The sequence below is a fragment of the Hemiscyllium ocellatum genome, chromosome 10 (assembly GCF_020745735.1).
Source record: "Hemiscyllium ocellatum isolate sHemOce1 chromosome 10, sHemOce1.pat.X.cur, whole genome shotgun sequence".
NCBI lineage: Eukaryota > Metazoa > Chordata > Chondrichthyes > Orectolobiformes > Hemiscylliidae > Hemiscyllium > Hemiscyllium ocellatum.
In genome coordinates this window covers 49,671,398-49,695,836 of record NC_083410.1, presented here as the reverse complement: position 1 = coordinate 49,695,836, position 24,439 = coordinate 49,671,398, and the positions used below count along the sequence as shown (strand labels likewise).

General features: G+C 39.6%; 1 protein-coding gene across 8 annotated transcripts in view; it reads left to right on the top strand.

Annotated features, from left to right (window-relative positions):
• lpgat1 (lysophosphatidylglycerol acyltransferase 1) overlaps positions 1–19,035 on the top strand; it is a 133,838-nt gene extending 114,803 nt beyond the window's left edge. For all 8 annotated transcript variants that reach the window (XM_060831490.1, XM_060831491.1, XM_060831489.1 and 5 more), the window contains 2 exons: positions 4,676–4,782; positions 15,107–19,035. In XM_060831490.1, coding sequence (XP_060687473.1) covers positions 4,676–4,782; positions 15,107–15,270 — 271 coding nt within the window. In that variant the 3' untranslated portion in view covers positions 15,271–19,035. The remainder of the gene's footprint in view (positions 1–4,675; positions 4,783–15,106) is intronic.
• The last annotated feature ends 5,404 nt before the right edge of the window (positions 19,036–24,439 follow it).

Genomic DNA, 24,439 nt, shown 5'->3' with positions numbered 1-24,439 from the left:
TGGGGTTAGAACTATTCATGTTATAAGGAATTAATAGCATTGTTGCTAAGTTTGCAGATGATATAAAGGTAGGCAAAGGGGCAGATAATGTTGAGGATGTGGGGAGGTTGCAAAAACTTTTGGATAGGTTAGGAGAATGGACAAAGAAGGGGTGGTATATGGCTGAGTGGTTAACACTGCTGCCTTACAGTGCCAGGGTGTGGGTTTGATTCCCCCTCCCCCCCCCGATCTCGAGAGACTGTCTATGTGGAGTTGGTGCATTTTCTTCATGTCTGCGTGGGTTTCCTCCAGGTGGTCTGGTTTCCCCTCCCATCCAAAGTTGTGCAGGTTAGCCATGGGAAATGCAAGATTACAGGGAAAGAAGTTATTTCAACCGGAGTGGTGAATCAGGAACTGATTTCCGCAGAAGGCTGGGGAGGCCATGTCATTGCGTGTATTTAAACAAAGATACGCAGTCCTTCATTAGTAAAGGGATTAAATGTTACAGAAAGAAGGCAGGAAAATGGGATTGAGAAACTTATTTTGGATGAATGGTGGAGCTGACTTAATGGGCTGTATGGCCTAATTCTGCACTTGTATCTTATGGTCATACAGACTTTTTGGAAGTCCTGCCACATTTCCACATTTTGTTTTGTACATGCAGCATTTTTTCATGTCTTCAGAGGCTCCTCATTAGCCAGTCCTGCAACTGTTCTGTGCTCGTATCAGTGTGTGTGTGTGTGTCTGCTATCCTGCCCATAATCAGTGAGATGTGTGTATCTACAATGGGATTAGATGCTGTGTGAAAACATTATGCTGTACCTCTTCAGTCTCAGTCATTGTCCTCAGGGGTTAATGTGAATCCATTAGCATCAAGGCCATGGTTGCCAATGCTTCACCTGTGTGGTATCAAATAAATATGAAAGTCTTTATGATTTCACCTGAATTCTGAGATATTTCCTCCAAATGCACCATCCCATGGAGAAAGCTAACAAATCGTGCACGCCCACCCCCTCCAAACTTGAGCCACATTCCACCTCAAATGCTACAAGCCACAAAAGTAAGCCCATCAATACTTCCATCCCTCTCACCTTTTCCCAACCCCTCTTCTCTTCCTGGAAGTGGGGACCCGTTATAACAATTCCAAATTTCCAGGTTCACACAAAACTAGGGGTGAACATAAGATGTGATGAAGATGCAAGATTGGACAGGCTAGGTGAATGGGCAGAAATGTGGCAGGTGGAAAATTAATTTGAATGTAGAAAGTTAATCATTTTGATAGAAAAAAATCATTATTTCTTAACTGGCAGGAGTTTGGGAAGTGTTGAGTGTCCATAGCGACCTGATTTGTCCTCCTTCATGAGTCACTAAAAGCTAGCATTGACTGTAACAGTCAATAAGGAAGGCAAATGGTTTGTTGATCATCATTGCTAGTGAATTGGAATATAGAACTGTTGTTATTGTATAGAGCCTTGGTGAGTCTGCAGCTGATGAATTTAATCTGTACTTTTTGTTTCCTATCTAAGGAAAGATTTAGTTGTTATAGAATAAGAGCAATTGACATTTACCAGACTAATCCCTGCAATGGCAGAATTGTCCAGGGAGCAGAGACGGAGGAAACTGACTCCATCAGAGTGTGACAAAGTGGATATAAATAGAATGTTTCCTGTGACTGGTGTATCCGGAACCAGGGATGTAATGTCAGAATAAGGAGTGGCCCATTTAAAGTGGGGGAAAAAGGGGAATTTCTTCATTCAGGGTGGTGAGTCTTTGGAATTCCCTGCCTCAAATGCTGTGGAACCTCCGTAATTGAGCATGTTCAAGGCAGAACAGTAAACTAAGCTCTCTGTTCTTGAGTGAATGTAAAATGTTCCAGCCCATCATTTGGAAAAACAGGAGGGTTTTTCAGGTGTTCAGGCAAACACTAATTCCCAAATCCACACCATCAAAAATATTATTGGTTATCTATCTCTTTCTGCTTGAGGGGCCAGACCCCACCCCACCCACCACCAAAGTAAATTATGGCGATGGCCTGTACCCCGACTTTTATATATTTTTTTAAAAGGCAATGGACAGCACGGTGGCTCAGTGGTTCACACTGCTGCCTCACAGTATCAGGGACATAGTTTCAATTCCAGCCTTAGGTGAATGCCTGTGTGGAATTTGCGCATTCTCCCCATGTCTTTGAGTTTCCTCTGGGTGTTCCAGTTTCGTCCCAATTCCAAAGCTGTGCAGGATAAATTGCCCACAATGTTCAGGGATGTATTAGTTAGGGGGTAAATATAGGATAATAGGATAGGGGAATGGATTTGAGTGGGACACTCTTCGGAGGGCTGAAGGGCCTGTTTCCACACTGTAGGGATTCTATGAAAGGTACAGCACAGTTACAGTACTACAAAGAAGAATTGACATAACTTTACTCTATTGAAATACTTAACAAAATAGTGTATTATGTAACCAATAAACATCAACTGTTCCAATATAGGCAGCATCCCATAAACACACTCTTGGCAAAAGCAATTCCGCAACAATTGTTAGTCTTGTTGTCTCCAATCCAGTAGAAATAAAATGAAAAAAAAACTGCCAGTTTGATTTTTTTTAAAGAGGAAACCTCTCTAAGATTTCACAGTAGCAGCAGTGAACTCAAGATATCAGCTCCAGCAGCTGGGAAAATATACCAATTAACTGAAAGCCAAACCAGTTTGGGTTTATGTGAGCCTGACCCTGTCCATTTGTGATTCTTTTGTCCTATTTTTTGAAAAGAAAATACCCAGGGAGAACCCAAAGCTATTTCCCACCTGTCTGTTATTTCGGCACCACTGTGACAACACCCCTCTGCAGGAGAAAGAGGACAGCACATATTTCTTAAAGACACTGTATCATCACAGAACTAGCTCTTGTTTTCCTTTAAGTTACAACGGTTACTATATTTCAAAAGCACTCATTGACTTTTGCATGTTTTGGGACACAAGTTATAAATTGGGTTGTATAAAGTCAACCCCCCTCTGTTTGATCTGCTTCTTAAAAAAACACAATGCATGTTATTTGATTGTTGGAATTTAATATCCAGTAATGAAATGTAAATTTGCAAATACTCTAAGTGTTTCTCTCTGTACCTGAGAAGTCTATGATTAGCTTTCCTCTTAAACCACTGGAGTACTTGTAGAGGTAGTACTGGAACAATAGTGTTAAATAGGGAATTCCAGAATTTTGAGCTACTTATGATGAAGAAACAATAATGTATGCCCAAGACTGGATATTGCATGACTTGGAGATTTGATGTTTTTGTTTTGTAGTAGTAAAAGTTGAGGGATGGCTAAGTGCTGAACCTACTAGAATTGGGAGAGCCTTTGATGGGATCAGAAAAGTAACTTGTCTTTAGAACGTTTAGTCTCTGGTCTGCTTTGAGGCCACAATGTTGATTTGTTTGGTCCTGTTAAACTTATGGTGAGGTCCCAGCTGTTGAAAACTTGGGCGAGACTGATAACTGGAAGTTCAAGTACCATTTTAAAAGTTATGTAAAATAATGACATGACAAGATTTCATATTTTAGAACCTTAGTATCTCAAATGACTAAAGACATACTCTTGATTAGATACAATTTGGTATGTGAGCAGCTTATGTATTAAATACAGAGAGTGACACTCTAATTTTTAAGACAACTGACACTGTTGCCCTAACGGATGTAAATTGCGCTATCCTGTAAATGGATACTTCATGCAAGAACCAGTCAAAATTATTTTCAGCTCTGTGGTTTGCTTGCTTTTAATCTCCTAGCCAGGTAACTTCTGATACAGATTGGACTTTTACTGCATAGGTTACCCTGTAGATTGTTCCCTCTGACCCAAACTAGGAGAATTTTCAGCCTCCCCTAAATCCTTATGAACTGTTCAATCTGATCACAGGCTTCCACCCATATTTTGTGTGATGAACAACAAAGTCAGCACTTTGTGTTTTGGATGCTTATGTCTGTGGTGCTGTGTACCCCTCAGATGGCTACAGGCCAACTCAGACTGTAGTGTCTAATATTCATGGATTTGTAGGGAATCCTGTCCCTGATGTCAGCAGTGACAACAATGCCTTCTTCCCCGTGGCAATGTGAAACATCTAACATTTAATTAAGTAGAAACGCTAATTGACTATTTTTCATCTCCATTCCTTTCATCATAGAAGTAAGTGGATAGTTTAGAGCACAACTGTTTACAACTCATTGTCTATAATATCTTTCTGAGACTTTAAAAGACTGTTGACTAATTGTATACTCAGAAACTGCAGCTAATGTGCGCAGATACCTTGTGTCCTCTCAGGAAGACCATGAGATATCTCCTTTGATCTCTACCCGAAAAACTGATCAGGTCACATGAGCCCCTTTCATTTATCCTAAATTTGAAAATATAGTCCAGAAATCTAGTCATCTGATAGGCCTCTAGATACAGTTCCAAAGAATCAAAATCTTAAAGCTCACAATTGCAACTTCAAGATGTTGAAGAGGGAAGTGGCTGGCATTTTCCTTGCTTGGATGTTGGCCAGGCATTTGTGTAATACAAAAACCTTGGAATCCATCTCTTGTTTACTGTGCAGGGAAATAAAGGTTTTAAGCTTTGAAGAAAAACTGCAACAATAAAATGAATCCCTCAAATGCAAATTTGCTGTTCATGATTTTCTAAAGTGTGTTATCCTTGTTTCTTTTCTGCAGGATCTATCCCATTAAGGACGTTCCAATAGAGAGTGAGGCATTAACTAAATGGCTTTACCAGCGATTTGTAGAAAAAGATGAACTTTTGGCACATTTTTATGAAACGGGTGAGTTCTGCTTAGCTGCTTGGGATATGAAAAGAACTTTAAATTTTTTTGTGACTTTCTCTGGGAATTTTCATTTATCAGCATTGATTCCCAGGTCCTGTAAACTCTTATGAACACTGTATCGCAATTCACCAGATCAAAAAAAAAGACTTTAGCAGATTTTCTTTCATGTGGATAAATACAGACTGAGTCACTCCCCTAACACATTTTAATCAAGTTGGAAGTTTTCTAGCTAGAAAGATTTGGCTAGCCACTAAATATTGTATCTAAGTTGACTGCCTGAAGGAACGTGTCTGATTTTATTCTGAAAGTTTCTGCATATCAGATGTAACTTCTCTAAAGTGAACTCTGAAGTTTTAAATAATTTTTATTAAATGTAAATACATCTGTAGTTACACTGGAACAAAATACCTTTTCAACTAGCCAAGTGCATATTCTGTGTACTTTATTTGATTACCTTTTGTGTCCAGTTCATGAGAGGTTTGGCATTTATGGTCATTAATTCAGATTCTATCCCTTGACATTGAGGGATACTGGACTGTGGTTTAAATTCCCATGACACTAACACTTTTATGACCGTGTTTTGGATTGTAGAAGAAAAGTTTTATCATGTGAAACTTGTAAATCTTTTCTGAACCCTTTCAAGGATGTTGCCAGGGTTGAAGGATTTGAGCTATAGGGAGAGGCTGAACAAGCTGGGGCTGTTTTCCGGGAGCGTCGGAGGTTGAGGGGTGACCTTATAGAGGTTTACAAAATTATGAGGGGCATGGATAGAATAAATAGACAAAGTCTTTTCCCTGGGGTTGGGGAGTCCAGAACTAGAGGACATAGGTTTAGGGTGAGAGGGGAAAGATACAAAAGAGACCTTAAGTGCAACTTTTTCACACTGAGGGTGGTGCGTGTATGGAATGAGCTGCCAGAGGATGTGGTGGAGGCTGGTACAATTGCAACATTTAAAAGGCATTTGGATGAGTATATATGAATAGGAAGGGTTTGGAGGGATATAGGCCGGGTGCTGGCAGGTGGGACTAGATTGGGTTGGGATATCTGGTCGGCATGGACAGGTTGAACCAAAGGGTCTGTTTCCATGCTGTACATCTCTGTGACTCTAAAGCGTAAGCAGGATATTGTTCATCAACTATCGGCCAAATCTAGTCTCCACACATTTTAATCATCATCTTTGCAATTAAATACTTTATTCTTCACAACTTTGGTTTGAAAATCACCTTTGGTTTGAGTTAGTGGATTATGAACATTAATCATCTATGTAAAAAAAAATTAATCCACTGTTTGGACATGTTATGACAACTCTAGGACAGGAAATAATTCTAAACTCTCCCTTTAATTTATGATAATTTTGAATTTGTACTTTCTCCCCAAGATTGTTCTCACTGGTCAGTGAAATATATCATTTATTTGATTATAATCTTTCATTATCTAAAAGGCGTCTATCAGGTGACCTTAAATTTCCCTGTTCTTGTAAAAAAAAATATAATTTTCAGATCTGTTAAACTGTAAAATCATTCTTGAGAAATTCAATTCAGTTGCAATAAAACAAACACAGCAAATACAAAATCTTGCAAGTTACTTACCAAGCCTTGATCCAACTAAATACGTACATCTGGCTTCATACAATGCCAGTGCAGCCTTCCACAAACTACAGCTACAAATATTGTCTAACATAGAACTCTGGCAGTTAACAAAAATCTTAGTGTACAGAGCATTTATTGTCACCACACTCCTGTACTGCAGTGAGACTTGAACGGTGTATCAGTGATAAATAAGAGTGATAAAGAAATTCCACCAGCAGTGCCTGCTTTGTATTGTCTGAATTCAGTGAGGGGGGAAACTATCAAACAAACTAAGTCCCTTCTTGAAGCCAGAACTTTCGCATTCAGGAAAAACTTCTGCAAAACCAACCACAATGGACTGGATGGATTGTTAGAATAGCTGAAAACTATCTCCTCTGCAAGGTCTGGTTTTCTTAATTCTCAAATGGTCAGTGTTTCAAGAGAAGACAAATAAACCATTACCAAAACATTCAGAAGTTTTTCTGGAAGCTCAGTAGTGTCTGCTTGTGATTCACAAAGGTCATCCTTCTGAGTTTGACAAAAGTTGAATCATGACCTAATTTGAAGTAACCCAATCTTAGGCTTGGAACCAGTAATTAATATTTTTCTTAATCTGGAACTTTATTACTCAATTCTACTATTCAACCCTTTAATTATTTTATTGCAAAAGTACTTTGGAAAACCATCATATTTTAATTATTAAACAATACTGCTAGATAGAACAAAGAAAATTTACAGCCCAGGAACAGGCTCTTCGGCCTTCCAAGGTTGAGCCAATCCAAATCCACTGTCTATACCTATCGGCCAATTCCTAAGCATCTGTATCCCCTTACTCCCCACCTACTCATGCATTTGTCCAGACGCACTTTAAATGAATCTACTGTGCCTGCATCTACCACCTCTGCTGGCAACACGTTCTAGGCACCTACCACCCTCTGCGTAAAATACTTTCCACATTTATCTCCCTTAAACTTTTCACTTCTCACCTTGAACGCATGACCTCTTGTTACTGAATCCTTCACCCTGGGGAAAAAGCTTATCTCTATCTACTCTGTCTATCCCCTTCATGGATTTGTAGACCCCAGTCAAGTCCCCACCTCAATCTCCTTTCTTCTAATCAAAATAATCCTAACCTACTCAACCTCTCTTCACAGCTAGCACTTTCCACACCAGGCAACATCCTTGTAAACGTTCTCTGCACCCTCTCCAAAACTTCCACATCCTTTTGGTAATGTGGTGACCAGAACTGTACACAGTATTCTAAATGTGGCTGAACCAAAGTCTTGTACAATTTTAACGTGACCTGACCTCCATACCCATTCCAATGAAGGCAAGCATACCATATGCCTTCTTGACCACTCTATCCACCTGTGCAGCCACCTTCAGGGTACAATGGACCTGAACTCCCAGATCTCTCTGCTCATCAACTTTACCCAAGGCTCTTCTGTTTACTGTACAGTTGCTTCTAGAATTACCCTTCCCAAAATGCATCACCTCCCATTCACCTGGATTGAACTCAATCTGCTACTTCTCCGCCCAACTCTCCAGTCTATCTATATTCTCCTGTAATCTTTGACAGTCCCCTATGCTTTCTGCTACTCTGCCAATCTTCGTGTCATCTGCAAACTTACTGATCGGACCAACAATGCCCTCTTCCAGATCATTTACATATATCACAAACAACAGTGGCCCCAGCACCGATCCATGTGGAACACCACTGGTCACCTTCCTCCATTTCGAGAGACTCCCTTCAAGTACTATTCTATCTCCTTTTGCTCAACCAGTTCTTTATCCATCTAGCTAGAACACCATGTACACCATGTGACGTCACCTTCTTCATTAGTTTAACATGAGGAACCTTATCAAATGCCTTACTAAAGTCCATGTATATGACATCTACAGCCGTTCCTTCAACTATCAACTTGGTCACGTCCTCAAAGAACTCTATTAAGTTGGTAAGGCACAATCTCCCATCGCACAAAACCATATTGCCTATCACTGATAAGGAGAAAATGAGGACTGCAGATGCTGGAGATCAGAGCTTAAAATTGTGTTGCTGGAAAAGCGCAGCAGATCAGGCAGCATCAAAGGAGCAGGAGAATCGACGTTTCGGGCATAAGCCCTTCAGGAATGAGAAAGGTGTGTCAAGCAGGCTAAGATAAAATGTAGGGAGGAGGTACTTGGATGAGGGGCGTTGGGAATGCGATAGGTGGAAGGAGGTTAAGGTGAGGGTGATAGGCCAGGAAGGGGGTGGGGGCGGAGAGATCGGGAAGAAGATTGTAGGTCAAGAAGGCGGTGCTGAGTCCGAGGGTTGGGACTGAGATAAGGTGGGGGGAGGGGAAATGAGGAAGCTGAAAAAATCTACATTCATCCCTTGTGGTTGGAGGGTTCCTAGACGGAAGATGAGGCACTCTTCCTCCGGGCGTCGTGTCCCATGGTCTGGCGATGGAGGAGGCCAAGTACCTGCATGTCCTTGGCGGAGTGGGAGGGAGAGTTAAAGTGTTCAGTCACAGGGCGGTGGGGTTGGTTGGTGCGGTTGTCCCAGAGGTGTTCTCTGAAACGTTCCGCAAGTAGGCGGCCTGTCTCCCCAATGTAGAGGAGGCCACATCGGGTGCAGCGGATGCAGTAAATGATGTGTGGGGAGGTGCGAGTGAATTTGTGATGGATGTGGAAGGATCCCTTGGGGCCTTGGAGGGAAGTGAGGTGGGAGGTGTGGGTGCAAGTTTTGCATTTCTTGCAGTTGCAAGGGAAGGTGCCTGGAGTGAAGGTTGGGTTGGTGGGGGGGGGGGTGTGGACCTGACGAGGGAGTCACGGAGGGAGTGGTCTTTTCTGAACGCTGATAGGGGAGAGGAAGGAAATATATCCTTGGTGGGGTCTGTTTGGAGGTGGTGGAAATGACGAAGGATGATGTGTCTGGAGGTTGGTGGGGTGGTAGGTGAGGACCAGTGGGGTTCTGGGATTGGAGGGGTGAGGTTCAAGGGCGAAGGAGCAGGAAGTGGAGGAGATGCGGTGGAGAGCATCGTCATCCACGTTTGAGGGCAAATTGCGGTCTTTGAAGACAGAGGCCATCTGGGTTGTTCGGTATTGGAATTGGTCCTCCTGAGAGCAGATGCGGCGGAGGCGAAGGAATTGGGAATATGGGATGGCGTTTTTACAGGGGGCATGGAGGGAGGAGGTGTAATCTAGATAGCTGTGGGAGTCGGTTGATTTATAGTAAATGTCCGTGTTGACTCGGCCGTCCAACATAGAAATGGAGAGGTCTAGGAAGGGGAGGGAGGAGTCTGAGATGGGCCAGGTAAATTTGAGGTCGGGGTGGAAGATGTTAGTAAAGTGGATAAACTGTTCAACCTCCTCGGAGCATGAGGTAGCACCGATACAGTCATCGATGTAGCGGAGGGAAAGGTGGGGGTTGGTGCTAGTGGAGCTGTGGAAGATGGACTGTTCCACATATCTGAGAAGAGACAGACATAGTTGGGGCCCATGCGGTTGTCCATGGCTACTCCTTTTGGTCTGGAGGAAGTGGGAGGATTTGAAAGAGAAGTTATTCAGGGTGAGGACCAGTTCAGTCAGTCGAAGGAGGGTGTCAATGGAAGGGTACTGGTTGGTTCGGCGGGAAAGGAAGAAGCGGGGGGCTTTCAGGCCTTCGTGATGGGGGATGGAGGTGTATAGGGACTGGATGTCCATGGTGAAGATAAGTCATTGGGGGTCGGGGAAGTGGAAATCATGGAGGTGGTGGAGGGCGTGGGTGGTGTCCCGAACGTAGGTGGGGAGTTCTTGGACTAAGGGGGACAGGACTGTGTCGAGGTATGCAGAGATGAGTTCGGTGGGGCAGGAGCAGGCTGAGACAATGGGTCGGCCGGGGCAGTCAGGTTTGTGGATTTTGGGCAGAGATAGAAACAGGCGGTGCGGGGTTGTGGGACTGAGGTTGGAGGCGGTGGATGGGAGATCCCCTGAGGTGATGAGGTTATGGATGGTCTGGGAGATGATGATTTGATGGTGGGAGGTGGGGTCACGGTCAAGGCCTGTCCTCTTTGGGGGTTAGAAGAATGAGAAGTGACCGTATTAAAACATGTAAAATTCTTGAGAGACTTCACAAGATAGTTGTGGAAAGGCTCTTTCTCCTTGTTTTGAGATCTAGGGCCGGAGGGCATAATCTCAGAAGAAGGAGTCACCCACTTGTGACAGAGGGGAGAAAGAATTTCTTTTTTGCATAATTCTTCTTTGTAGTGAATTTGTGGAATTCATTACCACTGAGAGCTGTCAAAGCTGGGTTTTTTTATGTATATTCAAGGGTGAGATAAACAAATGTTTAATCACTAAGGGAATTGAGTATTTTGAGGGAAAGGCAGGTAAGTGGAATTGAGGATTAACAGGTCAGCCACAATCTCAATGAATTGTGAAGAACACTAAATGGGCTGAATGGCCTCTTTCTTTTCCAATGTTTTATAGTCTAAGACTAACAACATACAGCACTGAGGAAAATGTGTGTGCACTTTCTCATGCATTGATAAATGTTGCAGTCTGGGGCAACCCCCATATCTACAGGTGAGGTGGAAGCAGGCTGCTGATTACAATGACCTTGACTACCATTTTGACTGCCCCTAGCCACCTCTTACTCCTGACCCCCCCCCCCCACCCCACCCCACCCCCCAACCTCAGAATGGTTTTGATGATGAAACAGGCTGCCACTCCTATATTGGAAAATACAGCTATTATGTTTTTGACATTCGCAACTCCTCTTCCTATCTTTCTGAAGTTTCCTTTCTGCCCTGTGGTGGCAACCAAGCTCTCAATACTTCTTTGCACTTTTCTTTCTGCACTCCTATTTCGCTATCTCCAATTGCCCTGTTATTCTGCTATCTGACCAGTACCACATCCGCTTCTGCCTTGTGTGATCAAATGTGATGGAAGCTACAACAAGTTTGCCTTTAGGCTACGCCTCAAAGATATTGCTGAACTGTGTGATCATGCTCTGTCCTGTTACAGCTATTTATGTATTGGCCATTCTCTACTGCATGATATTGATAGAATAGATATAAATGAGACTGGAGGTCTGGAACATCTGTGCAGAATGTGGTGGGTGGCATGATTAAGATGGTGATACAGATCTCAATCTGTAATAGGACATGCGATATGCAGTTAAAAGTTCTGCACCGGGTTCATCTGGCGCCAGACCATCTGGCTAAGTTTAACAAAGGGGCGTCTTCATTGCGCCCCAAATGTAAAGTAAATGGAGGAACTGTTACCCATTGCTTCTGAACATGCCACAGGCTCAGTGTTTGTTGGAGTGCAGTGGCAGGAGAGATCGGGAGGGTATTGAGGACTGAAGTTAAAGTAGACCCGGTATCTTTCCTCTTAGATCTACCAAAATTATCATCTTTAGCCGGGCATGGGAAGGAAGTAATTAATATTCTTCCATACTGTGCACGGAAGAATATTCTGATAAGTTGGGTTCTGAGAACCTGCCAGGCTTGCTGGATGGCAGAAATTAATTATGGAGCACATTCCCTTGGAATTTCTTTACAAACGAGGTGTACCACACAACAGACCATTTTTATAAGACATGGCAGCCCTATTTGTGTTATTTGGGTATAGATTTGTTAGCTATTTTAACTAGGGTATTTGTTTAACCAGAACGGTTAGGTTTGTTGAGGCCTGGGCCCTGGAGGGGAGACGCCTGAGTTAATACGGGTATATGTGCTCTTCCAGCACCACTAATCCAAAACCTATATATACAATACTCCCATTCTTTTGTTTGGGCGTTTTGCGCCGAGCACAGCAATTTTCTGGGGTTTTTTTGCTTTTTTTTGATCTATTAGTCACTTCACTTATTTATTGGTGGGTGTTTTGTACAGTGTTAGGTTTAGTTTTGTATTATAGGGTAGGTTGTATTGTAACTTTTGTTTTTTCTCTTTATTATACTGATACTTTGTTATTGGATGTATTTTTAATAACTTAAATTTTGACTTTGCTTAAAAAAAAATTGTGATACATTGCTTTTACAAAATTGATGCTATTGGCTTGTAAGCACTGTATTCTGGTTGGACCATAGACTGTAGGGATAGGTTGGCATCTCCCTACTCCACTACACAATTGACCCGGCACCATGTCTCAACTGCATTAATGTTAATAACTTAGCATTCCTGCCAATAGCAGTAATGTTGCTCCCTTCTGGGTCCTCCACTGGCACCTACGCTCAGGTGATTAAATTTTGCCTCTCTTTTCTGGAGCATTTATGAAGTTAATAAGTTTTGTGGCAAAATGTTTCAGCACCATTTCCATTATTCCAGACAATTTCCAGACCACTCTGGGGATCTGGAGGATGGTGTTGAACAACAGTGACTTCCAGAGCTGCACCCTTAGCCCTTTATGGCTCTAATGGTGTACCTCATGGGATTTCTTTCTTGTTCTGTTGTAATACTCTGAAGTATTTGAATCATTGCCTGAGGCTTTGAGAATTTTGAGGTCTAATTATAGTTGTGTTCAGCATCTTGGGAAAGCACAGAGCTGACAACAGCTGTGGCTCGGTAAGTTGGTATGTTTTATGAGACAGAACAGGAGGAATACAAAACAAAAATCCAGCCCAAAAAGAACACCATATGAACAATTTTAGTAATCTGTTGCAAAGGTAATGGATGTGGAAAAGATTGAAGTTTAACTGTGGTTCCACTGATTAAAGTAGTTTGACAACTGTTTGTCTTCTCATACATGAACAGTGATCACATCGCAACCTTCAAGAAATTTCGGGGAACCTTTGAGGTTAAAATTTTTATTAAAACTGTTTAAAAATAATTTTTAAAATCTGCAAATGAAGGTGGAGTAATATTTAGGTTATTTTCATCATCTCTGTGGGGTTTGTGGAAACTGACCTTTTGCAATGCAGTCTCAAATTAGTTTTAGCTCATCTTTCAGAAAAAAAATACAAGATCACATTAATCTGCACACAAATTGTGACATAAATCTTCATGTTATGAATATAATTTTATAAATGAGTACCATTTTGCTTTTTGATGATAGAGGAAACTATTTTGTACCCAATAAGAAACCACAAAGGCTGCAAAATGAGCGAAGACTTCATTACAATAGAATCTCCTTTTATGTAAGGACAACATGTTGACATTTATATGTTGGATATTGGTGAGATAAATAAATTTTGAAGTTTCTCATCTTGCATTCAAGGATAATTCACAAGAATTAGCAAGTAAACAGAAACAACATTTATACTCTGAGGAGAATGTTGATTAGTTGGTGAGTTGACCCTGGTAGACATGTATTAATAATTATTCAGCAAATTTTGTCAATTTGTGGAATTGTAAGTAATGTTGGACACTTAAGTTTTGCAAGCATAGGCATGATCAGCACTCTGCTTGTTTTGAACAGTCAAAGAGATATGCTGTTTGATATGATTTGCCAGTCCTTGAAAATTTTAGCTTATATAGCACTACATCGGCATTGATATTCATTAACCACATTGCTCATTTATGTTGTAAGCAGAAAGTCTTTCGAATTTGATGTTAGCAGTTTATTAGTGACAAATACCACTTCTGTCACTACTGCAGTGACTGTATGAAACAATTTACTGTTGCTCAGTGTTTGAGACAGAGCACTTTTCAGGAGCAAATGAGATGGCTTTGGGTGCGTCCGCGGGTTTGTACTAAATATAAAGTGAGAAGTTTGAGCAAGATGTAAAGTTACCAGTGTATTGCTAGGTATGTACACCATATGTTCCCAAAGTGTTGTGATCTCTATCCAGCTGTTGACAACAAGCAACATTTTGGCCACGCACAACCAGCCTATGCTTGCAGAGCTCGAAACAACAGTGTCCAACATTAGATGTAATTCTGCGTTTGGACAGTCTTTGCTAAATAATCCTCAGTATGTGAATAATTAAGTTGACAACCAATGTAAGATTGTTAATTCAGCTCTGTGTAGCACATTTGTGTGTATGGGAAGCTACATATATTCATACATCAGGCCTGTTCTTTGCAGATAGAAGATACATAGGTGCACTGTGCCTGTTTCATTTCAGGCCTGATTTCATTTCAACAAAATGGGTGACAATTGTTCCTTTAATTTCTCAGGGAAGTACCTTCACTGATCAGTCAACCAGCCTCATTTAGAATTTAAAGAAAACCTGGCAGTTAACTATCAGTCCTCTAAGTGGTGTGTTTTTTTTTAATCACAACACTTCTACCAATCAGAGTCCACTTGCCAACCAAACAAACAGTCCTGCTATCCAGTATAAATGTTGTTTTCCCTTTACTTGGTAATTCTTGCAAATTGTCCGGATGAATGCAAAACAAGAAGCCATGACAAACTGTCCTTTTTCACCAATGCACAATCTTTGTACTACAAATGAATTTATTTTGAACAAGTTTATTAATAAGGTTGCATTGCTTATCTACTGTCTTGTACATCTAGTAGCATGAATAAGAGGCTAAAATTAATACAGCTTTCACTGTTGGTAAGGTTTTTAGGCTGCTCTGCTGAATGGGGTTTAGGATAATGTCTTTCCCATCTTGAAAAGGGTGGAAATAGCATTCCTGTCCTTAAGATGTTTATGCCCTGATCATCATCAATTACAATAAATCTATAGCTCACCAGTTCTTTGATCTGGTGGAGGAAGAACTATTATAGACTGGAAAGAGAATATTGATTCTTGGAAATGGTTTATTCATCAGATTAAACAGAACATGCCACCTTTTATGAAATTACGAAGAAAACTGAAAGAAAATCTTTGTTTTGTTTTACAGGAGCATTCCCTCCTCCCAAAGGTCAAACTGTAGCAACTTCCAGAGCTATGACCCTTGACCCTTTGTGGCTCTTCTTTGTACAACTAATGGGATTTCTTTCTGGCTACATGTGGTATAATGTTCTGGAGTATTTGTATCATTGCCTGGCACTCTGGGAATTTTGAGAACTACAACTTTGAATTCAGACTTGAACCCAAGCACGTGTGTCAGTGTCCATGTGTGAATGTATATGTTTCTTGAAGGATGATAAAAAATAAGGATGGATTGGTTGCCTGTCATTTTTCATCAAGATTTTTAGACTCAAATTTAAAATATTAATCCAGACCTTCAAGTCGACAACCTGGTGTTAAGGTTTACGTGATCCTTAAGCATCCTTACTGTTCGATTATCCTTCATAGCCACAATATCCTCTTTAAGCAGGAAAAAAAAGGTTGGAGAGTGCTTCAAGTTACTGCAGTAAATACTGTCACTTCCAGTTGCTTCAGGAGGCAAAATTGCCAACATTCAAGACTGTCAAGAGGAAGCTCATATCTCCTACCTTTTCCAAATTAAGATGACCCTGATGAGAAACTAGTCAAATCTGTCACTGTTTTTATATTATTGGCAGGGAGAAGTTTGTTTTCATAGCAGCTAATATACTTTGGTTTATGATTCATAAGTACTGGTCTAAAACAACTACAACTTCAGTGATCATAAATCATTAATTATGACATCTTTGACACATAAATATTTACAAGTAAAATAGTTAGGAAAGCTGAGAAAAAGCTTCATTCTATTTCTAATATGTATGGTACGTTCTGAGTAAAGTTTAGTTGAAATGACCAAATCAAGTAATGGAGCCAATCATGTAGTATCTTAGTTAGCAAGAAGCTGCTAGTTGTAGTTAGTTCAGGACTATTACAGCGCTACTATTGCGGGATAGCCAGACTATCAGAGAGCATGGAAAGTTTTTCTTGTAAGAGATTTCACACCATGGATTAGAAATAACAAAAAAATTTATAGATTAAAGTACAGGATCATCTTGGTACATTTTACTATGTTCCTTTATTAAAACTCACTGATTCTGGCTGTATCTTTTATGTACATGTTCTATTGTTCAGTTGACTTGTGTAATTGTTACTGATGGTTTGCGTGAATTGATGCAGATGATTTTTAATCTTGGTCAATTAATCTGTTGACTGAAGGCATTTTTGTCATTGTTCCATTTTGATGCTTGGAAATCATGATTTATTTTTCCAAGATTTAAAGAAAAACTTTGTGTACTAACTAATTTCTTGAATTTCAGTATTTCGCTTCAATAAATGGGCTGGTAGCTCAGGCATTAAGAATAATATTTCACTGCCTAACACTGGATTTTTTTTGCCACCTGCTTAGAAACCAGGTCCATTGTTCTTTTGCCATTAGGCCAAAGTAAAATGGCTCAGGCCAGGAAAAGGAAAAATGCATTACAGTTTATAGTGTTTGGGATTAAAGGTAGAGACACTGGTTTATTTATGACTTGGAGTATTATAGTTGTCTTAAATCAAAATAGTCCATGTTAATAAAAAATCATGTAACGTGTGAGGTGGCAAAGAAATGTTGAATTGGTATATTTTTCATCCCATCAGAAATGAAGGAAATGTGTTTGCGTAAGTCCTCCTTCCTGCATAAGTGTTTTAGGAATCTGGGAGGGGTCAGTTCTCCTGTATATTGCTGGGAGCACATGTGATGGTCTATGCTCTGTTCCCTTTGTATAGCTAGCCTTCCCCTACAGCAAGTCTGCATCCAGCTAGTTAAGCATGTTCCTACACTGACAAAACAAAATGAGGCAATTGAAAGCTTTTTCTGTTCTTTACTGCAGACATACCTATCATGGATGTGACAGTCATCAAATACCCTATTTTGATCAGCCAGAAATTTCAAAGGTCTGATTTGATAACCAAACAGCACATGAACTGTAAACGATTGTTATTAATTATAATATTTAATCCAAGAGGTTAGAGCCCCTATCTGAATGTCTTTAAAACCAGAACCTTTTGAAACTAGAAGTTAGAACAACTGAAAAATGTAGGCAAATGGAAGAAAAGAAAATTCAGCTAATTAAGCAAGATCTAGAAATTTATTAAAAGAAATTCTGGATTCTATACATAGCAGATGATGTTATGTTGAGTGCTTTACAGAAATACATAAAATCTGTAAGTGCAAAATTAAGTGATCACACTTTTTCACTCCCTTCCAACCCCTACCTCATCCTCTGTAAGGTGATAATTCTGAACTCCACAATCTTTATTATACATTTAAATATTTAAACACAAAGAGAAAGAAATACTGCATGCACGTTCTGAGTATACTGGGCCATTTTAAAGGGTGATTTTTTTTAATGGCCTGAGTTTAATTGTTATTCCTATGACTAGTCCGAAATCCTATTTCTTCCAATTAGATAGTATTCTTCCAATTAGCAGGATACTGCAGATATCAAAGTAATGGGAAAATTGTTGCTGAGATCTGCTTACATGCCACAAGGCAGGACTGTATTTTAGCTGTTGACATGTTGTGATAATTAAGAAAGAAATGTTTCAAGAGCTCAAACATGTCAAATAATTTTCTCCATATATTAGGTCCTGGTGTGAGGTTCCAACATATTTTAATTTTGTTTTTGTATTGTATTTTACATTTCTTGACAAGATGATGTTTCAGAATGTCAATATTTCTGCTTTAAGAAGTAAAAAAAGTATTTTAAATTGTTTTTATTAATACATCAGTTGGCGTATGAGTTTTATTTTAAAAATAAATAAAACTACATCTGTCACTTAAGATTTATTGAGCATCCTCAATGGATTTCCACTGGATAAAATCTTAGGACTGTTTCTCAATAACAAGACTGATGTAACCAAAAACAATAAAATCCTAATGAATAGAAAATGACAAATTAGGGCAGAAATCATCAGGCCAACTTGCGTATATCATCCTTTTTTTCCCCGCTTTAGTTTTCATACATCAAGCCCAAATTCCTGACACATCAACCATTCAGCTCATGCCAGCTTGAAAGTTTCAGGAATTCAGTGCTGACTGATTACATCATATCTGTTGTTGGTCAATTTCAAACCAAAATTGGGGAAACAACACAATGAACTTAAGATTTAAGTAAGCAAAATTTGCTGCCCTTTGCCATTCCAATCCCAGCTGTCTAGTCACCTCTCCTGGAACAAAGAGACCTACAAAAATTATACCACATTATTTAATTTTGCTGAACACTTTGGGTTTGACTTTATCCTTTAGGTCCTTCTACTGCAACAGTTTCTAGCTTAACTTTGTTTACATGCTGCACTGGCATTTTGAGGTCCCACGTTTATTTTCCCTACCATTTGGGAACCTTACAAATCACAACTTTAATCCATGCACTGCCTCTCACGACACCCATACTCGTTGACTGTACCTGTCTCATTATGGGTGGTTGAATTACTCAAAAGATCCAATCTGGAAGCATACATAGGACTAACATACACAAATAGGTTAAAATGCAATTTTCTATTTGGCTATGCTTTATCAGAAAAGAATAATTGGAAGTTTGCAGTTGAAATTTAAAATGGTATAATCTGCATCTAGATAAATTTTAAACCTAAGTTTTACTGAATATCAATTGCTCACCAATCCATCTGTTTTCTTATTGTGCTTGAATAAAGTATGGAGGTGAAATGTACAGTGGAAACTAGCAGTTTCTCATGAGGTGATGTAGCAAGGAGGAAATTAGTCACGTATGTGATAATGGTAGGTTTTTCTAAAGTGTTATTTATAAGAGTACATTTTCAAATTTTGATTTTAAATAGTAACATTACTGTGGTGTAACCTATTGTTTACCCATTCAGAAATAGGTTGAGAAGTCCAATACTTTGGAGAAAACAAAAGTATTGACGTAACAGCACTTTTTTCACTCCCCCCCCCCCCCCCCCCCCCCCCCCCCCAACCCCAACAAATTTCCCTTGAAGAATATTCACTATCTTGTTGTTCCTCTCAACTTGTGGAATCTTTCTGAATTTAATTGTGATTTTGCTGAAGTAATGCTGACAAGTCACAATCTTTCCTGTAATAACTTTCAGAACATGAGAAATATAACCTATTGTGTGAGGAAATTAATCTGTATAAAGTCATACAACAGTGGATGAATAAAGATATCCAGGCATGTAGCAATCCAACATGAAACTATAGATGAGAATACTTATTGAGCTAGCTTGCTAAATCCAAATCTGGTTTTCCAGAGAGTCTAATGGAGAAGTCTGAAATCAAATAAAAACACATCTGAAACACATGAATTTTAAATATTGTTGTTTATTTTCTATGAGCCCTAGATAAATATGGTTGACTACTGTACATAAATTTTCCTCTTGCCTTTTTCTTTTAAAACATGCTGTTTACAATGTTTTTAATCTTAAGAGTATATAAATCCTCAAACAGGTTACCATCAATGTCAAACTGCAAAAACTCTTGATAACTTTGTACCTAATTGTATTCATTGTTTTACAACTGTTGTATACTAAAATATGCACAGAAGGGATATTAATAAAATAATACATTTAAAATACATTGATTTGAAGACTACACCATTTCTAAATATAAGAACTTTTCAAGTCTGCCCTGTTATTTATATATACTAATGCAAAATAATTTCATATCCAGGTGTTCTCGGATGCATGTTGCAGTGTAATGTGTATGTCAGAATTTCCATCAGTTCAGTGCAGAGATTGTTTTATTTTAATTGTGACTCCACTGTTTAGGAAAAGGCTGCAGAATGAATCAGTGTAGCCATATCTACACTTGCTAGTTTGGTCAAAATCAATAAATTTTTTAACCTTGGGACAAAAGATAATTGTAGTTCATTCTCTGATTTTGCATTAATCTGTCTTAATTAATAGATTACATTTATGTTCTATGGCAAAAGATACAGATGTAACTTCAATAGAAAATTTGGAAGACTTTCTCAATTAAACTTATTACTGAAGCATCAAAAACAGGACACTATTAACTATTATAATTACGTTCATGTGTACAATTGGAGGGAAATCATTCTGCTTCTGCTCCTCTCTTCTGCATTAACAGTAATTACTCACAGAAATTGATTTTCAGAGTTCGGAATGATCTATCAATGATGCAATAGTGCTGAGAAGCTTGTGTCATAAAATTCATCTAATTGCCTGTGCTGTCAGTCCTGTTCTGTTCACACATGCTCCTACATGCTTTGCTGGACCCTGTCAGCCTGGCCCCATAGCAAAACCCCAGATTCACCTTCAAGTCCAGTTGATTTGCTGCTGGAACCAGAAAATGCCAAAAAAAACATTTGATTGCCCAGCAGTTATGAAGCAGGGCTTGCATTATAGTGGGGCAGAAACCTTGCTTTTAAGCAACTCAGCCCAGTCTCAACATAAATATGACCAATAGTTTAGTTTTTGGGTGGTGATGACTTGCTTTGACTGAAGCATTCAATATGCAAATAATTTGCAGCTTCTGCTTGGCCCAAGCAACTATGGTGTAGGTGGCATGGTGGCTCAGTGGTTAGCATTGCTGCCTCATAGCACTAGGGACCTGCGTTCGATGTGTGAAGTTTGCACATTCTCCACCTGTCTGTAATGTGGGAGAAAACCCACGCAAAGATATGCAGCTCAGGTTAATTGGTCATGCTAAATTACCCATAATGTTAGGTGCATTATGGAGTACAACAGCATGGAAACAGACCCTTCAGCCCAAGTGGTCCACACCGATCAACTTGCCTGAACTGAGCCATTCCCATTGGGTAAATGCAATCATAATTGACTCAATCTTTCCTCATATGTCAGACGTGCCAATCTAGGAAATGCTTTTCTTCAACCTCCACCATGGGGGAGAAGGTACTGAAGTCAGAACACACGCACCAGCCGGTTTTGTAACAATTTCTACCATCCTGTTGTTTGAATATTGAATGAACTCAATTTTAACATTCGCCTGGACCTGTGTTTATGTTTTTGCTACTATTTACCTATTATTTACTTATCTATGCTACTTCTGTGATCTGCCTGTATTGCTCGCAAGACAAAGCTTTTCACTGTGCTTTGGTACATGACAAATGCAATTTAATTCAGTTCAAATAAGACTTGTAAAATATTATAAGTGTAGCTATATTGCATTAGGTTAGATATTATATGAGTTTGATGTTTTGGCCTTTTTTGACTTCTGTGTGAAACACACATTACTGGATGGTCTGTGTGTCTTGTGGATTTAATCTGCTGAGCATAATTCATTCACAAAGAATCTTAATTTAAATTTTCCCACATTTTCTCTCAAAATTCTGAAATGTGATGTATCTCTCTGAAATAATGCAGAATAAGTAGACCAAGTGACAGATGAGCCACTGTTATCTAAAACTTTGGAATATAGACAAACGAGCAAAAGATGAATTGCTTTGTGCTCTTACTTGCAACCAATGATGAACACCATCTGTAATAAGGGGATAGAACCTTAATATCCTGTGTTATAACAGAAACCTATACCCTGGAAAATCAGGTTGCTAGGAAACTAATTGTATGCTTCAATGGAGGCAGTCAGCATTAAGGGTGGGAGTTTATTTACAAGATATGAATATTTATCCATTAAGTGCACAGATGACCCAGTGATACTACTTCCACTTCGGATTGAAAGATTCTAGACAAGTTGCACTGTACTACTTTCACGCAGTCAAGTCTCTAACAAGTGCAGCACTGTAGAAATATTGCATTAATAGAAATGCCATTAGGTGACAAACCATTTTTTGCTTGTGCAGCTAGACACAAGAGATCCCATATAGTATTTGAAAACAAGGGAGCACACCTTGAGTTTGGCTTAAAATTTTCAATTATGGGATAAATTTTATCAGAAGTATATATCCAGGATGTCTACAAGTTGATTGGCAGGTGAATTTTGTAGTTGTCTCCTTGTTTCTGAAATTGGGGGTTAGTCTAAGGAATTGGGAAATTAAAAATTTACTGAAAAGATTCATGTAATATATTAACTTCCTTATAATTTCATGATGTCAATAGAAAGGAAGCCTGTATCTGCTGAGTTTTCAAATAGTAACATTTATTAGTAATAGTACAGTTTATCTAAAAGGTTCAGGAAAGCAGCTGGGCAGCTGAGTTCTCAAGTGCAAATCCTGTTCTACTTGGGAACATGGCTATCCAGGACATGGAAGCAGCCCAAAGTGCATGTGTTGCTAGTGGCAGAATCTTAATTTCCAGGTTTCAGATCTAAAGAAGCAGCTGGAATCACAACACATCCGTGAGGTTCAAGATTTGAGGTATCATACCACAGCCTAAGAGTTTGCAGGGAGAGAAAAAAATAGGTGACCACCAGATAGTCGCCTGGGTGTATCTCACTCTCCAATAGTGTTCAATTTTGAAGGCTAATAGAAATCAGAGTTCATCTGGGAAGCACAAACAGCCAAGTCCATGACATACTGCTAGACAGACAGTGTTCATGAAGAAGACTGAACAATCGTGGTTGGAAACTGACAGGGGAAGATGTTTCTATAGCTTCAGACTTCAGGATGATGCACTGCCCCAGTACTTTTCTGACCCTCAGGGGAAGTGTTTGCTACATCAATTCCAAGGATATGGGTAGAAGGAGGTGTATGGTTCATGGTCAAAACTTAAGGTGTTAGGAAATTTGCAAAAGGACCTTAGAAGTAGTAATCATTGGAATATTCCTGGTTCTACACACAAGTATCAGAATACAAGAAAAAAAGCAAACAGTTGCGTGGTTTGAAAGATGGTACAGAAGTAATGGAAAAGTGCTGGAGAGTGCAATGGGGCTAAGATTAATCCTATGCAGGGATGACCAAACTGTACTTAAGCACAGCTGAGACCAATTTCTTTGTGGGGAGAGATATTAAACTAACTTAGCATGGCGCTCAAACCAATAAATAGTATTAGAGATGAATGCCAAAGAGAACACAAAGTGAAAGAGAGCACTGTAATAGAAAATAGCAAGTTATTCAGTGGATTCAGCGTATGGAGGCAACTGACAAAGTCTGAATCTGGGTGATGATGCCTGCATGCGAATGCATTGAGTGTGGCTAAAAAAAAGATTGCTGAGTTAGTTACAGGTGCAGAATCATGTGGAAATATGATGTTGTGGCTATAACACAGAATAGCGAGCTAGTATAAATAAGGGCAGAACTGGTTATTAAATGAATCTGCATACAAGGTAATCAAGAAAGATAGAGGGGAGGGGTGGGGTGGAGAGGTGACAAATTGATTAAGGAAAAGACTGAAGTGCTGGACAGAGATGATGTTCCACGAAGGTCATGGACAGACCTACTTGACTTCAATTAAAAAACAAAAATGTACAGTTAGACTACTAGCTATGGTCTGAGTCCACTAGTGGAAAAGATGCAGAGGAACAAATTGGCAAGGTGCAAAAAATATCATAGGAACTTTAATTATCCAGACAGAAACTGGAAAGGAGGACAGAGCTCAGTTTTTTCGGGAGAATTTTCTACAGAAGTATGTTTCTAATTCAACAAGAAGAAAACATTGCTGGGAGCTGCTTCTTAGGGATGAAGTGAACCAGATGGATCAAGTGTCAGTACAGGAACATTTAGGTAACTGTTCATTATAGAGTATTGTTATGGATTTGCTGCTTCCTTTGAAGAAGGTAGAATGGGGCATACCAATGCCCCATCCCAGGCGAATATCCTCAGTATTCAGACATTGGTAATGCATGACCAGCTGCAATGGGTGGGCCACAATGTCCAAATGCCGAATCCAAGACTCCCAAAACAAATGATTTACTCTGAGTTCCACAATGTTAAGTCATCACTAAGAGGGCAAAGGAAATGCCACAAGGCCCCCAAAATAAATGCAACATCCCCACAAACATGTGCGAATTGCTTGTCCTAGAATGCACAGACTGGAGAAGCATTTGCAAAAGCACCAACCACTCCAAGCAGCACTGAGTGGAGCACTAGCTTGGCTCAGAGGCAAGTAGCAAAATAATACCCATCCAACTCATCCAACATCACCTGATCCACCTTTGGCAGAAACTAGCTCCACAGATGGATTATTCAGCGACTGCACAACTACCTCCTCCAACAGAGTGGAAACAAGTCATCCTCAACCCTGAGGAACTGCCAAAGAAAGGAAGGATCTCAACCAAATGGACTGTAATGATTCAAGATGGCAAGTTATGACAATTGTTATTGTATAGTCAAGCTTTCTCATTTGTAATTTGTGACATTAATTGATGTAGCTCTTGCATTTAAACAAGCTTGCACATCAGTACAGAACCAAAGTAGCAGACACCAAGAAATTTACAGCTAGTACTAGATATCAACATCTCCCTTCATTTAGA